The sequence below is a fragment of the Rhinatrema bivittatum genome, chromosome 5 (assembly GCF_901001135.1).
Source record: "Rhinatrema bivittatum chromosome 5, aRhiBiv1.1, whole genome shotgun sequence".
Lineage (NCBI taxonomy): Eukaryota > Metazoa > Chordata > Amphibia > Gymnophiona > Rhinatrematidae > Rhinatrema > Rhinatrema bivittatum.
In genome coordinates this window covers 30315533-30330347 of record NC_042619.1, presented here as the reverse complement: position 1 = coordinate 30330347, position 14815 = coordinate 30315533, and the positions used below count along the sequence as shown (strand labels likewise).

The window sequence follows — 14815 nt, the reverse complement described above, 5'->3', positions numbered from 1 at the left end:
CACACAATCCTAAAGGTCCCAGCACAAGAACTCCAGCTTCTGCAATAGACTTTTTGTGTAGTGTGTATTATAACTCTGGATTCTGAGCCTTTATCTGGTGAGTTTTTTTTTTTTTATTTTGTATTAAACGGTTTTTGCTGTGATCACTTCCCTGTGCACTGGGTGGTACAAATACTGACTGGGTGTTTTCTTTCCCATCTAGCTTCCAAGAGGTCCAAGATCTAGTTAATGACATTTGTTGTTAATCCAGATTTCCTGGTTAACAAATAACATTTTTCCCCCTTTTTGTTTAGTCTCTCTTCTCCTTAGATGCTTATCTCTTTTTCTTTTTTTTTTTCTTTTTTTTGTAGCATCTTCAGCAATGTTGGTTTCCATTTTTTCTTCCCAGTCTCTTCAGTCTGCTATGATATGCATGGGTTTACCTTAGTCTCAACCCAGCCCTACTTCCAGGCTATGATCTCTTCCTTCTTTGTATGTATAGTTGTCACTGGCACACAGAATGTTTTTCCATCTGCCGAGGTTACCATTTTTTTTCTTACATATTTGTATTTCTCCTCAAAACTCTTTTCCTTTACAAATTATACTTTTCATAATATTGAGCATTCCTCCTCCTCCCCCCCCCCCCAGCCCTTATAGCTGTTAACTTTTATACCTGTCCTGCAAGTCAGTTTGAGCCCCCCCATATACTAAGAGTAGCCCTGGAAACTTTACCCCACCTCAAATTAGGAGTTAAGCTTCCAGCGCTAACAAAACAGGACTTGGGCGTAATGCCAAATCCCCTCATTAGCATGAAATTTCCATGCTAACTTAAATGCTCATGTTTTATGTGCAAAACTCCTTGCTGCATTGACAGAGTTTGCACTTAGAAAATGTGCCCACAACTGAGAGCTAAAACTGTGTGCCGTGCTGAGCGCACTTTCTTGCATCGGCCCCAAGATGAGTTAAATTCTGGTACCGTAGGTATTTCCCTGCCCCAGAAGATTGACAATCTGAGCCTGATTTATTAAGGCTTTTCTCCCATTCTGTGTCAGTGAGAGAACTCGCTTAGTAGCTGGTGCAGTGCAGGGTAAAGTGACTTGCCCAAGGTCACAAGGTGCATCTGTGAGATTTGAACCCTGGCTTTCCTAGTTCTCAGCTTGCTGCTCTAAAAACCACTAGGCTCTTCCTTCAAATTCTATTAAATACAGATTCTTGTAGTCCCCGCGCCCCCCCCCCCCCCCCAAGTATTGCCAAAAATGAGAGAGGGAATGTAATATTTCAGTATTGGAGGAGGTTGGGACAAATACGAGGCAGAGACCTAAAAGTAGCTACATCTTCGATAATAATTAAAAATGACTATAAAGTCATGATGGGGTGGTATTTTATTTCATTTTTTTAATATATATTCTGCTTTTTGGCACTTCAAAGCAGATTACATAAAGTAAAATTTGTGCATGGGATATATACATTAGAAAATAAAACTTGAACATAAGTTTATTTCCTAATGTATATATCTTAACATTTATGTTAATTGCATCCAGATTGACAGTTGCTGCCAAGTAGAAAAAATTCATTAATGGCAAACACTGAAAACTAGATAAGGTTGAAGGACACTATCAATGGAAAAAATTAACATGGGATAGAAATGGACTACTCGTAAATAATGGGACATGTGAAAACCCTTTTTGGATTATGTAGAGGGCAAAAGTAGATGTTAAGCTAAGAGGTCATAGTTTAATATATTATATGGATCATTATTTAAGCAAGGTATAGTTTAGATTGCTGTGATTCATGTTTCAGTTTAATGACTGGTTGGGAGTTACTTTTGAATTGATGGCTCTTTTCATTCTTTGGTGAAGAGACCTGTTCCTTGCTCTGATTATTGTAAAACTTTAATATTTGCCTTGTTTTATGTTATAAAGTTGAAATAAAGAGAAACATATCAGTTTTTTAAAGTAACTTTTTCTAACATCAAGATCTTAGAACATATTTTATGTATTTATTTGCATTTTATGATAGGCTGCCTTTTTTTTTTTTTTTTTTTTTTTTTAATTTACCATTAAGTTGGAAATAAAACCTCCAAACTATTAGGAGAAAATGGATTCAACAGAACTAAAAAATAAACAGGTAACTTGGTATTGTAAAGAATGTAGCTAGTACTACTGGGTTTTTTTTGTTTTTTTTAAATAGTGTGAGCTGATTTATACCTTTCATACAAACCAAGGCCCTTGTATAGTAAGAAGACTGTGGCAGAATCACATAGTTAGAAATCTTATTGATCCTCTTCTGACCTAAAACCCGCATGAGGGAGTTGCTGGAGAACTGGACTGTTCTCTGCCTGCTTAATCTTCTGTAATTGGTTGGGCACAGACTATTTTAGACTCCCATTTGCAGTGGTATTTCAACAGGTGAGAACCATGTCTCTTCCCTTTCATGGGACAGAAAAAAAACCATATGCACCCCCCTTCCCATCTACACTCGGCCTCGCATCCCCTGTGGACTGCCCATGCTCCCTATTCCCAAGCCGCTCTGCGGATTTTGTGGTTCCTGAAGCTCTGCAGTGGCAGGAAGGCTCATACATTCGCAGGCCATACCTCCTTCTCCTCCCTTCTGTGCTGGGGGTGGGACCTGTGAGTACACACAGGTTCGGCCAGTCCCTTCTGCTACTGCTACAGCACTGTTTTGGGAAGAAGAGGTGAGGAGGGCTGGGGAGAGCAGGAGCCATGAAGACTGGGAAGGAATGGGAGCGAAAAGGATAGGTGGGAGGGGGGTATGGTGATGACATAGATATGATGCTAGACTCTCTCTGGCCTAGGCCTTCCAATATTTTTACCAAGGTTCCAGTACCCCCTGTCTCATCACAGAACAGTTTGAGCTATTCCAGCTTTTACTACGAGCTTAAATAGGGTCATCTGAATTTTTATCTGCCAAGGGTTTCCTACTTGTGCTGTTGTGGCTAATTAGGTGTATGGTAAAAGCAGAAATATGTACAGTTGCTACACCCTGGATGTCTTAAAATGGCCCCTGCTAGGTGAGATGTTGAAAAGCAAAACTCATTGACCTCCATGAAGACTTCCCCCAGGATATGCTTGATGGAGCTTAGAGACTCTGTTATCTGGGACTGGGAAGTCCAGTGGGATTCAGGACATTTTTGTGACTCTTTCTTTTGACATTTGCTATGCAAAAATTATAAAACAGATCTTGGCATGGCATTAAAACCCACCTGATCAGCACTGTGCAATAGGGCAAGCTATTTGTGGAGACCTATGTTGTGCTCTCAAATCAAGCAGTATCTGGACTCGCAGCCAAAGAATCTTTGTATGCTGTACTGAAAGAAAAGCCCACCACCCATGAGTCAGTCTTTATAAAATTCACAAATTCCTATAGAAAACTCCTTATTGTTAATGATCGTTAAGGGAATTAAAAAAAAAAAGTCTTACCTTCCTAGGTCGGTAGCGATTACTGACCTGGGAGTGGCTGTCTTTCAGTCATTATGCTTGCTACAAGACTAATCCCACTTATTTTATACTCAAATTACATATCTAGTTTTGTGTTTGTTTTTTTCCTAGCTATTCCACAGACTTTGAAGTACACAGAAACTGGCTTGCCATCACCCACAGTCTACCAGTCTCTCAGTGGTATTATGAAGTAAGTCATTTTTATTTGTTAAGGAGGCAAAAATGGGATAGAGCAGAGTGACTACCATGTAGGGACTTCACTGATTTGCTGTAGAACAAAAATTGTATTGGTATTTTTTTTGCATTCAAAATATATTAAGTATCCACCTCTTTTCTCTCTCACCCACTCAATAAGCAATCCTAGTTTGTATTTTATCATAGAAACATAAAATATGACAGCAGCAAAAGACCAAACAGTCCATCCAGTCTGCCCAGTAAGCTTGTGGTAGCATCTGCTGCAACATTCAGGTCACGCCCATACTTAGTTTCCCAAACCGTCAGAGTCAGGGCCCTGTTACCTCTTGCCGTTGGATTAGAGTTAGAGCTGCATCAACAGTATGAAGGCTTATTGGTTTAGGGTAGTAACTGCCACAACAGCAAGTTACCTCCATTCACTCTTTTCTTCATTCCCATCCTCTAGCCTTTAGGGATCCACAGTGTTTACCCATGCCTCTTTAAAATCTTTCATTGTTTTTGTCTTCACCACCTCTTCTGGAAGGGCACACTACCCTCTCCGTGAAGAAATATTTCCTGTCTGTTCTGAGTTGTGCACCCTGGAGTTTCCTTTCGTGACCCCTATTTCTATTGATTTCTTTCCAATGGAAAAGGTTTGTCGATTGTGCATTATTAAAGCCTTTCAGATATCTGAAGGTCTGTATCATATCTCCCCTGCACCTCCTCTCCTGTAGGATATACATATTTAGGTCCTTCAACCTCTCCTCATAAGTCATTTGGAGACCACCCACCATTTTGGTTGCCCTTCTCTTGACCGCCTCCAACTAGTCTCTGTCCCTTTTGAGATGCGGTCTCCAGAACTGAACACGGTACTCCGGATGAGGCCTCACCAAGGACCCTGTACAAGGGGATTATCACATCCTTTTACTTTGGTTATTCCTCTCCATGCAGCCCAGCTTTCTTCTGGCTTTAGCTATTGCCTTGTCACATTGCTTTGCCATCTTCAGATCCCCAGACACTATCACCCTAAGGTCCCTCTCTTGCTCTGTGCACAGCAGCTCTTCACCCCCCATCACATAAAGCTCTTTTGGATTACCTCACCCCAGATTCATGACTCTGCACTTCTTGGCATTGAATCCCAGCTGCCAAATCTTCAACGACTCTTCTAACTTCCTTAAATCACGTCTCATTCTCTCTATTCCTTCCGGCATGTCCTTTCTGTTGCAGATTTTAGTATAATCCGTAAACAGACAAACTTTACTTTCTATCCTTTCCGCAATGTCGCTCACAAAGATATTGAATAAAACTGGTCCCAACACCGATCCTTGTGGCACTCTGCTTAACACTGTTCTACCTTCAGAGTAGGTTCCATTCACCATCACATCCTGCCTTCTACCTGCCAATCAGTTTGTAATCCACCCCCCCCCCCCCCCCACCTTGGCCTTCACTCCCAAGCTTTTCATTTTATTCCAAGCCTCCTCTGCGGGACCTTATCAAAAGCTTTGCTGAAATCCAATCACATCAAGCACTCTTCCTCGATCCAATCAAAAAAATCAATCACATTTGTCTGACAGGACCTTCCCCTAGTGAATCCATGTTGCCTTGGGTCCAGCAATCCTCCTGACTGTAGATAGTTCACTATCCTTTCCTTCAGCAGATTCTCCATTCATTTTCCCATCACCAAGGTGATTCTAACCGGCCTGTAGTTTCCAGCTTCCTCTCCGTTTCCACTCCTGTGGAGCAGGACCACCACCGCTCTTCTCCAGTCACTCGGCACTACTCCCGTTTCCAGAGATCTATCGAACAGGTCATACAGCGATCCTGCCAGCACATCTCTGAGCTCCTCAGTATCCTGGGATGAACCTCATCTGGCCCCATGGCTTTGTCCACTTTGTTTTCCTAGCTCTTCCCATTCATTCTCTCCTGTTAAACGAAGTTTCATCCACCCCATCTCCATCTACAGTCTTGTCGACCAGCAGCGATCCTTCTCCAGGGTCTTCTTTAGTGAACACCAAACTGAAGTATTTGTTTAATATTTCCACCATTTCTTCATCTCTCTCCACACATTGATCTTTGTCACCTTTCAATTTCACTATACCACTTTGGACCTTTCTCTGAGATATCTCAAAAATGTTTTGTCATCTCTCTCTACCTCTTTGGCAATCCTTTCTTCTGCCTGACTTTTAGCTTTTTTGATTTCCTTCTTTGTCTCCCTCAGTTTCACCAGATAGTCTTCCCCGTGTTCATCATTTTGGGATCCTTTATATTTCTTGAATGCTCTTCTTTTCACTTTTATTTTATCAGCCACCTCCTTTGAGAACCAGATCTGTTTCTTATTTCTCATACTTTTTTTGTTTACTTTTCTAACATACAGATTTGTTGCCTTTGTAATTGCTCCTTTCAGTTTGGCCCACTGTTCATCTTAATGTAATTGGTACATACTATCAAGGTGTAGGTGGTAGGACCATCTCTGTACAGCCTAGAGTTGTACGTTTCATGCAGGGCCTGCTTCAATTGAAGCCTCCCCTAAGGCCTCCCACTGTGTTTTGGGACCTCAACGTGGTGATAGCTCAGCTGATGAAAGCTCCTTTTGAGCCTCTGCTTACCTGTGACCTGAAGTACCTGGCCTGAAAGGTCATATTTTTGGTGGCAGTCATTTCAGCATGCAGGGTCAGCAAGCTCCAGGCCTTTTAGTGACTTATCCACCTTTATACTAAGTTCTATCTCAGCAGGGTGGTCTTGCATATGCACCCTAAGTTCCTGCCTAAGGTGGTGACTGATTTCCATCTTAACCAGTCCATCATCCTGCGTATATTCTTTCCCAGGCCCCATTTGCACTAAGGCATATGAGCACTGCACAGTTTGGACTGCAAGCGAGCCTTAGCCTTCTATCTGGAGTGGACAGAAGCCCATAGACAGTCCACCCAACGTTTTGGTTCTATTGATAAAAATAGATTGGGCTTTGCTGTTGCCAAACAGACACTATCCAATTGGCTAGCAGATTGCATCTAATTCTGCCTCCACAGCATTCCTGCCATGCCTAGGGAGCAGAAGACCTGAGTCAAGAGTCAAAGCCAGGCCCTCCTTATGACCAGGCCTCAATTTGTAGACAAAAAGGAACTATGGAGGAGAGAGGGAGCAGAGCAGAGCCAGAACTCTGTATGAACTGGGTCTGGTGGTGAATGCTCTCTGACCTCCAAACACACGTGCTCTCTCACACACATTTACACACACACTGAAAAGAAGAGGTGGAACTCTGTAATAAGCTCAAATTGAGTGCCCGTTTTCCACCCACACACACACACACACACACACACACACACATCCACATGCCCTTTGCACTGGATACAATATTCTAATGAGAGAAATCCAAGCGGTGTATGAAAAGTGAGAAATGTCCTTCTGGCGCTCAAAAGTATACTGCAATGAGCGGATGGATGTCTAAATTGTGCATTCCTATCAAACGTGCATACTTACATGAAGTTAAGTTTTCGTTTTTTGTATCGTTTCCCCAACTGTTACATGTAAACCAATGTGATGTCCCTCGAACGTCGCTATAAAAAAGCTACAAATAAATACGTTACAGAAATCTGCCATGCCTGTTTGCCAAAAATAAAGGAACCGTCCACAGTTTTTTGTTTTTTTTAAGGTGTCCTTTATTTAATAATCATGCTCTGCACCACTAATACTTATATATATTTAGTTAATTGGGGTTAGAACAAAAAATAAAATCTTATTCTAAGCTCTCTAAACAACCCTAGTCTACAAGGGGCACATTTATCGCAACACGGAGGACCACATTTTTTATATTTCTTGTGAGCCCTTGACAGCGAATAAACTTTTTACTCCACCTCCAGAGCTGGAGTTAATTTTCCAGCATAAAAAATGTACATTGGGCACCCAGCCTTTGGGCATGCTTTCCTGCATTGGGCGGTAATGTTTTTGTTTGCAAGAAGTTTACATGTGATGGGCGCTATCCGATATGCTTTGGTTAGGGGGCTGTTTTAGAAGCGTTAATCTTGCTACATCGGAGGCTATTATTGCGCATCTGAAACATGCACCCAACCGTAAGTAAATCCGTACACTAGGCTGGGCGCTGCTTATTGTCAGTCAAATTTTTTAAACCACACAGGCAGAGCATTACTCGGTGAGCTTCTCAAGTACTGCACAATACACAGACCGCTTTCTTTTAAGTAAAATCCTTCTATCTGATAATTTTGAAAGCACTATGGGGTAGATTTTAAAAGCCCCGGGCGTGTAAATCCTGCCGGGGGGGCGGGGCGGCGTTCGGGGGCGTGTCTGAGGACGGGGTGGTGGTCCGGGGGCGGGGCTGAGTGCTCCGGTACAGCGGCCTGTGCCAGGGCAGGGAGCCGGAGGCAGGTGTAACTCAACTAAATAAGGTAGGGGAGGGGGGTTAGTTAGGGCTGGGGGGTGGGTTAAATAAGGGAAGGGAGGGGAAAGGTGGGGGGGACAAAAAAAAAAGTTCCCTCCGAGGCCGCTCTGATTTCGGAGTGGCCTCGGAGGGAACGGAGGCAGGTTGCGCGGCTCGGCGCACGCAGGCTGCCGATTTTTGCGCAGCCTTGCGTGCGCCGACCCTGGATTTTAAAAGATACGCGCGGCTACGCGCGTATCTTTTAAAATCCGGCGTACTTTTGTTCGCGCCGGTCGCATGTACTTTTTTAAAATCTGCCCCTATGTGATGGGAAAAGATCTCCTTTGAATCTGAATTATCCTTAATTAGAAGTGTTCCGTTACCTTCCTTGAGTGTTTTAAAGTCCTGATGAGAAATGTCTGTCCAGATTTATCTTTATTCCTTTAGGCAACTTCAGAATGGACTCTAGATTACCCTCCGCTTTTTGCTTGGTTCGAAAGGGCGCTGTCACACGCAGCTAAGTATTTTGACCGAGAGATGCTTGTCGTCCAGAATCTGAACTACTCCAGCAAGGAAACGGTTCTGTTCCAAAGATTTTCCGTCATCCTCACGGATATTCTCTTCATCTATGCTGTGAGCGAGTAAGTCTGCCCTTGGGGTCCATCTGAGACAGGGCCCGGGGTACATAACAGACAGCAGCAGGCTGAGTATGTTGCACAGATGGGAACGGCTTATTACCACAGCAGATCATTTTTCAGATTTGTTTAATTGAGATTTTAATTAAACAGCTTTGAAGACACAAAACTGGAAGTAGAGCACAAGTATATTACTTTCAACAGTACATTCAAACAACAATATCAAGCACCAAAATCCAAAAGGTCTTGAAACCCTAACATTTGAAAGTACCAGCTAGAGCCACAATAATATAATCCTCCTCAGGTAGCTGGTCAGTTTTGACTATATCTTAATAAATGTTCTTTCCTTGCCTGTAACTTTATCATATGCTTAGTTTGTGTTAATCCACTGTTGCCATCTTAGCTTTAGCTTGGAATTTTGTTTGAAGAAAGCAGCATAACGTAACTGCTTGCAGAAATGTCTCCTGCTACTCTGTAAATTGCTTCCACTGCCATTCTGTGACGTGCGTCTCCCATGCCTTAAACATCAGTCTTTGTTAGAGCTGCCATCTGTTCCTTTACCTCGACCCAAACCCTGTGTTCCTCCCAGACCTTGTGTTTACATCTTTTGCAGCCACGAGCAAGTGCGGTGAAGTTTGTTGCAAATGGGAACAATTCATGAAAAACACGCAAAATGGCTTGAAATTTGGTATTTTGTGCTCTTTTTCACCCTGCCCCTTTTGTGAAAAAAAGTCATAATTGCTCCTTGCAAGTAATATATATTTGCGCATAGTTTGCAGTATAGAAAAGTTTACTGAAATTCTGAGTTGCTCCAATGCAATATCACGTAAAGCATCTCCTTAGTTCAGAACTGAGGGAAAACTGGCATGTGGTGATGTTTTCACAAAAAGGTAATTACACCTCGTGTGAGGAGTAGTTATGTTTATTTGGCCATCCTGGGAGCTCAGGTTCATGTGCGAGTTTTCTACCCTGCTTGCTTGCCTGGGTTAGAAAACCTGTGGGTGAATGAGGCTGCTAATCTGTAGCCTTCATTGTTTAAAGGGACCACAAGGCCTGGTGAAAGTCCCTCCCACATCCCTGTGCCACCCATAAATGTGTGAATAAAAATTAGCCCACGTGCGGCACCCCTCCAACATCTATTTTAGAGGCATTGCTTGGTATTTAAAAGACTCGTGCCACAGGCTCAGGGGGAATAAGATGGGTACAATTTCGTTTTAGCTTGCTAATTTTGATCTTGTTGAACAACAGTGAAAATTATTTTATTAATGGATACAAGTGAAACCCATCCATCACTTTGGCATTTGTGATGTCGGTGCTTCAGCTAATTTTCTTTATTGGCCTGGCAGTTTCCTCCTGCCCACTTAAGATTTCCAGCTCGATTGGAACCAGCTTCACTTGGGCTGTGGCACCATGAGCCTTCATTTTACAAATATTTGGGACTTCCCCTTATTTTTATATTCCGCACCCCCTCCCCCCCTACTCAGTCAGTCATCGCAGGAATAGCCCTCAGCTCGGGGCAATAAACCACAATGCCTTCTGGAACCCGGCTAATGTGGGTCCGAGATCCAGTTACTAGGTGCTGCTGTGATGCAATGACAGACTCCCTCTCCCGCCAGGGTCCATGAACGTTCCCTCTTCGGCATCCCTGGCCGGGCTGGTCGCAGACCGCTCAGAGACGGAAACCGGAGCGTCAGGAGACCTCTGGACGAAGATGACAGGAGGATCAGGGAGACAGGAACACTGCACAGCAGGACAGATCAGGAACATGGTGAAGACATTAAGGCGAAGACATCTGGAGCATGGATTGGAGAACAAGATGAGATGAGACGAGAGACCAGGAACAATGACGAAGACACGGGATCCCACACGGAACAGAGTGCCTAGGAGGAGAAACAGACGTGGAGTCCAAAGGAGGACTAACTCCTTGCAAAGGCAACTTGGGAATGAAGCCAGGCCCTCTTTATAGGGCTGAAGAGGTGGATCCAGGAAGTGATGTTATCTGGATGGATCAGGGAGCCACTCCCTCACTGGCCCGTGCCTAAGGAAGGGAAGTAGAGAGTCTGCAGGACCCTGGACAGCGGCTCTGCAGACGCTGATGCTGAGAAGTAAGAGCTGTGCCTCTGCGCAAGCCCCGACGGCAGTGTCCCTGCTGCCGGAGAAAGAATAGGGGTGGCTTCCTGGTGGAGGAGAGCGGGGATTGCGGCCTCCAGGCCGAGATGAAGATGGCAGCGTCCTGCCGTGGAGGGAAGGCCTCCTGGCCTGCTAGGGACGACGTGGGCAGCGGATCCATGCCGCACAGAAGGGCCCTGAAGTCTGCGGTTCCCGTCACGGTGAAAGAAAAATCAGCAGCAGCCTCCTGCTGCGTGGGAGAACCCCAACGCGGCTCCAGCCACGCCGGCACGCTGGTGGCCTGGGCTGCGAGGTAAGAGGTCTCCTGTGGCTCCGGCCGTGGGAGGAATCGCAACATATGGCCATCATAATTGCTAAATGTTCATTCGAGGCAAACCAATTCGATTTGGATACAAAATATGGATGATGTGCAGTCCAGATGGTTTTCCATTTTTGATGCAGATTTATACAGGTGCCAAACATCAGGCACTGATAAAGCTGAAAAAGTTCTACTTGGTACAAGAGTAATTTCGGATTTGATTTCAGTCATTCAAGAGCCAAGAAATCATTGCCTTTTCTTTGATAATTTCTTCACATCACACAACTTGATGGTCGAACTGAAAGAAAAGGGATTTTGAGCAATTGGTGCTGTCAGAGAAAACAGGACTGGGAAATGTCCCCTAATGGCACCTAAAGAACTGTACAAGAAAGATCGTGGGGAATTTGATTATCGTGGTGATGGAGACATCATCTGTGTCTGCTGGAATGACAGCAGTGTGGTCAGTCATGTATGTCCAACTGGATGCCAGCCGCTATTCTCTCAAAGAAAAGAAAAAAGTTCTAATAAAGCAAAAATCATTGGTGTTTACAATCAAGGCATGGGTGGTGTTAATCTTCTTGACCGGCTTTTAGCAGTTTACCACCTAACACTTCGCTCCAAAAAGTGATGGTGGAATTTATTTTCAAATGGCTTGAACATGGATGTTGTGGCTGCTTGGAAAATTCACTGCCATCTGCTAGGAAAAGAAGCAATGAGCCACTTGGACTTCTTACGTGAAATATCTACTGTAGCAATGAAATGTGGTCTTTCAAGCTACCGCATCCGGAAAGGAGGTCCTACAGCACCCATAAGTGCCAATGTAAAGGCATCACAGCCTCACTTCTTGTCCTCAACTTCCCAAGGCCGATGTGCTGTCTGCTCCAAAAATATTAAAAAAAAGTGGTGTGAATTTTGTGGTAAACGTCTACATGAAAAATGTTTTCCAGATTATCATGCTTGATTTTTTCTTATTATTTTTTTGAGTAATTTTCATTTTTATGTATATTAGCTGTAGTATTGCAGTATGTTACAAGAATTACCTGAAATTAAATTTTGACCCCTGTTGATCCCAACGTTCCACTAGTGGACCTGGGATTTTCTCAAAAATCCATAGTCAGATTTCCTTGCAAATTTTTTTTATACCAAATTTGGGTCTAGTTAACTAAGATATGTAAAAAGGGGCATCAGAAAATAATTCCTTCAATGAACAGGATCTAAAAGGTTAAGTTGTAAAGAAACCTTGCTATTCCACATTGTTTTGAACTGTATCAGCTGCTTCTGATTTTTTTTTTCTTCTGGTTTTGGTTCAGATGTTGCAAAACAATAGATGGCAAGAAAACCATGCAAGATCTTCTGGCACAACCTGTGTTCATCCTGTCTGTCCTGCTTTTGTGGAACTTCGGTTTGTTAATTGTGGATCATATCCTTTCACTAAAATCTCACAGCTGGCAGCAGCTGCAGTCACTGGCTCGTCTAAGGTACTTGTTGGCTAAAGCAAAAATCCCCATTCATTTGAGTTTGAGCTTCCTGAGTGAGTCTCTGCTCCAGAACTGGGAAAAGGAAAGAAGCCAGGAAAAGCTCCACCAGAAAACCCAGTGGAAAGTTTCTACAACTTTTTCACTTGGAAATAAAGGTCAGTATTTATAGATATACCATTTTTATTGGACTAATTTAATACTAGTTTTCTTTGAGTTGCGCACTCTTCATCAAGTCAAAACAAAATGAGCAGGTCGAGTCTAAGGATGATGTTAACCTGTAAATCATTTGTCACAGTGGTGTGGTGGTAGGAAAGGCATGAGAGGAAGGGCCGTATTGAGCAGAGGCAGCAGAGTTCAGTGGTAGTGAGTTAGAAAGCCCATAGCTCTTGTTAAATCCTCCTTATGTTGATGTCTTTTTGTCATTTTAATTTCAAATGTCTTCCATTCTTGGGTAGCCCTTAATTTACTTTTTAGCATCCTGATTGTAAAGTTAATGATGCAATTATCTGGTCCCACACACACTTCCCCCACTGAGGTGTTGCCTTCAAGTTTCTTTGTGCTGATCTGCTCATTTTATTTTGACTTCATAAAGAGTGTAACTCCAAACAGCCACTCAAAAAAAAAATCTAGTAAGTTAGTCCAAAAAAAGTGGATTTCTGGCAGCCACACTGCAGCCTTCCTAAAATGAATTCTGTAGATTTGAGAGCCTCAGGAAGGCCGGGCATGCTGGGATATTACAGGGGTATGTGAGTGAGGAGGGGAAATAATTGTCATTAGTATTCAAAAAAAGAGAAGCAATAAATGAGTATCCCCATTCAAAAGGATCTAAGGAGGGAGGGGAACAAATTCGCAAAATCATCACTTATACAGAAAAGTTCTTCACAGCACAGTAAACAATTTGTCCAGCGTGGATGACCCAAACTTTTTTTTTTTTTTCCAAGAATAGTTTCTTCAGAAAAAATGTTTCCTTCTGCTTTCGTGAGTTTTTTGGTTTTTTTTTTTGAGATCGGTTTGGTACTGATGTGACATGAGAAGTGACGTTAACATGAGCTTCCCTGTTGAAGATCTGCTGTTGGGACGTGCTTGGCATCTTGGGGAGGTTATAATTTTTTTTACAGTTTTGAAAGTTTTTGAAGTTTTGCAAAATTTTATTGTAAGGACTTTTAGCACTCGCAAGGGGTAAATTTATTACAAATACAATACAGTTCAGCGCAGATTGTGCTGTACAGCAGAGAACGTACAACGGCACGTAAGGAATTTAGGAAGTAAAGTAGAAACCATTCCTAAAAAAAAAAAAAAAAGTTGACTTGTTTACTGTACGGTGGAGACATTTTCTGTATGATATAACTGATTTTCATCGTTTGTTTCCTCTCCTTGACTGGCTACTAAATACTGTGCCAGTATCTAAAGGGGTTTTTTTCCCCATAAAAGGTTCCGTAAAATTTCTAAACCGACTAAGGAATGTTCTTAGTTTTCCGTTGTTCCTGCCCGTTTCCATAGATACTCAGGATGAAAGCGCTAGCAATACACGGCCATGCAACCGTAATGTGGGCATTGGTCGTGGTATTGTAAGCCAGGGGAGTGTTTTATAACTCACCGGCTGCTCCATAGACCTTCCTTGCTAAGTGACGATAGGAAATCAAAGGTTTTCTGCCCTCGGTCCTTCACTCTGTATTCAGATATCCATTTTCAGTACAACGGCTTTTTATTTGGTTTGATGCTTCTGTCAGTTGCTCGATTGTTTCAGGTAATTATAATAAACTGCTATTTGGGAGCCTCCTTGTTTTGTTTGACTAAGGCCTTTCAAGCGGCCGTCGTGTTGGCTGAAAAGCCTAATGGACAGAAGATGTGTCCAATGGGACAGTTGGGCCATTACAACACAGAAAACACTTTTTATGGAGGACCATGTTAATATTCTAAACCCTTCTAAGCTTGTTTTAAATCTATTAGCTGTATTGCTTTTATTGGCTGAGACACAGGCAAACAGCTGCTCCAGCAGAGTCAAGCCAGTATTCCCAGGTTAGCTTTGACCAGACAGCATGTGAAATTTACTCTGTTGTTAAAAAGTTCATTTGTGAGGGCTGTTCAGTCTTCTGCTCCCTGAGCTGGCTGGGTAGCATTTCACAAGCCTTGGAGGGAAGGAAGACCTAGTCATTGCACAATAGCAACACCTAGTGGTTGGATTTAGGGTTCATGATTGCAGGGTTCCAAGGAGTCCTGATGCATGGCCTCTCCCCCTCACCCACGCTGAGGGCTATTGCAGTAATGACTGGGCTAAGTGTATTGGGAGG

The 14815-nt window shown here is 43.0% G+C and overlaps 1 protein-coding gene across 4 annotated transcripts in view; it reads left to right on the top strand.

The window, feature by feature from the left end:
* ALG8 (ALG8 alpha-1,3-glucosyltransferase) overlaps positions 1–14815 on the top strand; it is a 72199-nt gene that overhangs the window by 15542 nt on the left and 41842 nt on the right. For 2 of the 4 annotated variants that reach the window (XM_029602199.1, XM_029602201.1), the window contains exons 2-4: positions 3549–3627; positions 8431–8624; positions 12357–12679. In XM_029602199.1, coding sequence (XP_029458059.1) covers positions 3549–3627; positions 8431–8624; positions 12357–12679 — 596 coding nt within the window. Of the gene's footprint in view, positions 1–2043; positions 2107–3548; positions 3628–8430; positions 8625–12356; positions 12680–14203; positions 14272–14815 lie in introns of all 4 variants that reach the window. The other 2 variants (XM_029602202.1, XM_029602200.1) reach the window with 2 other exon arrangements.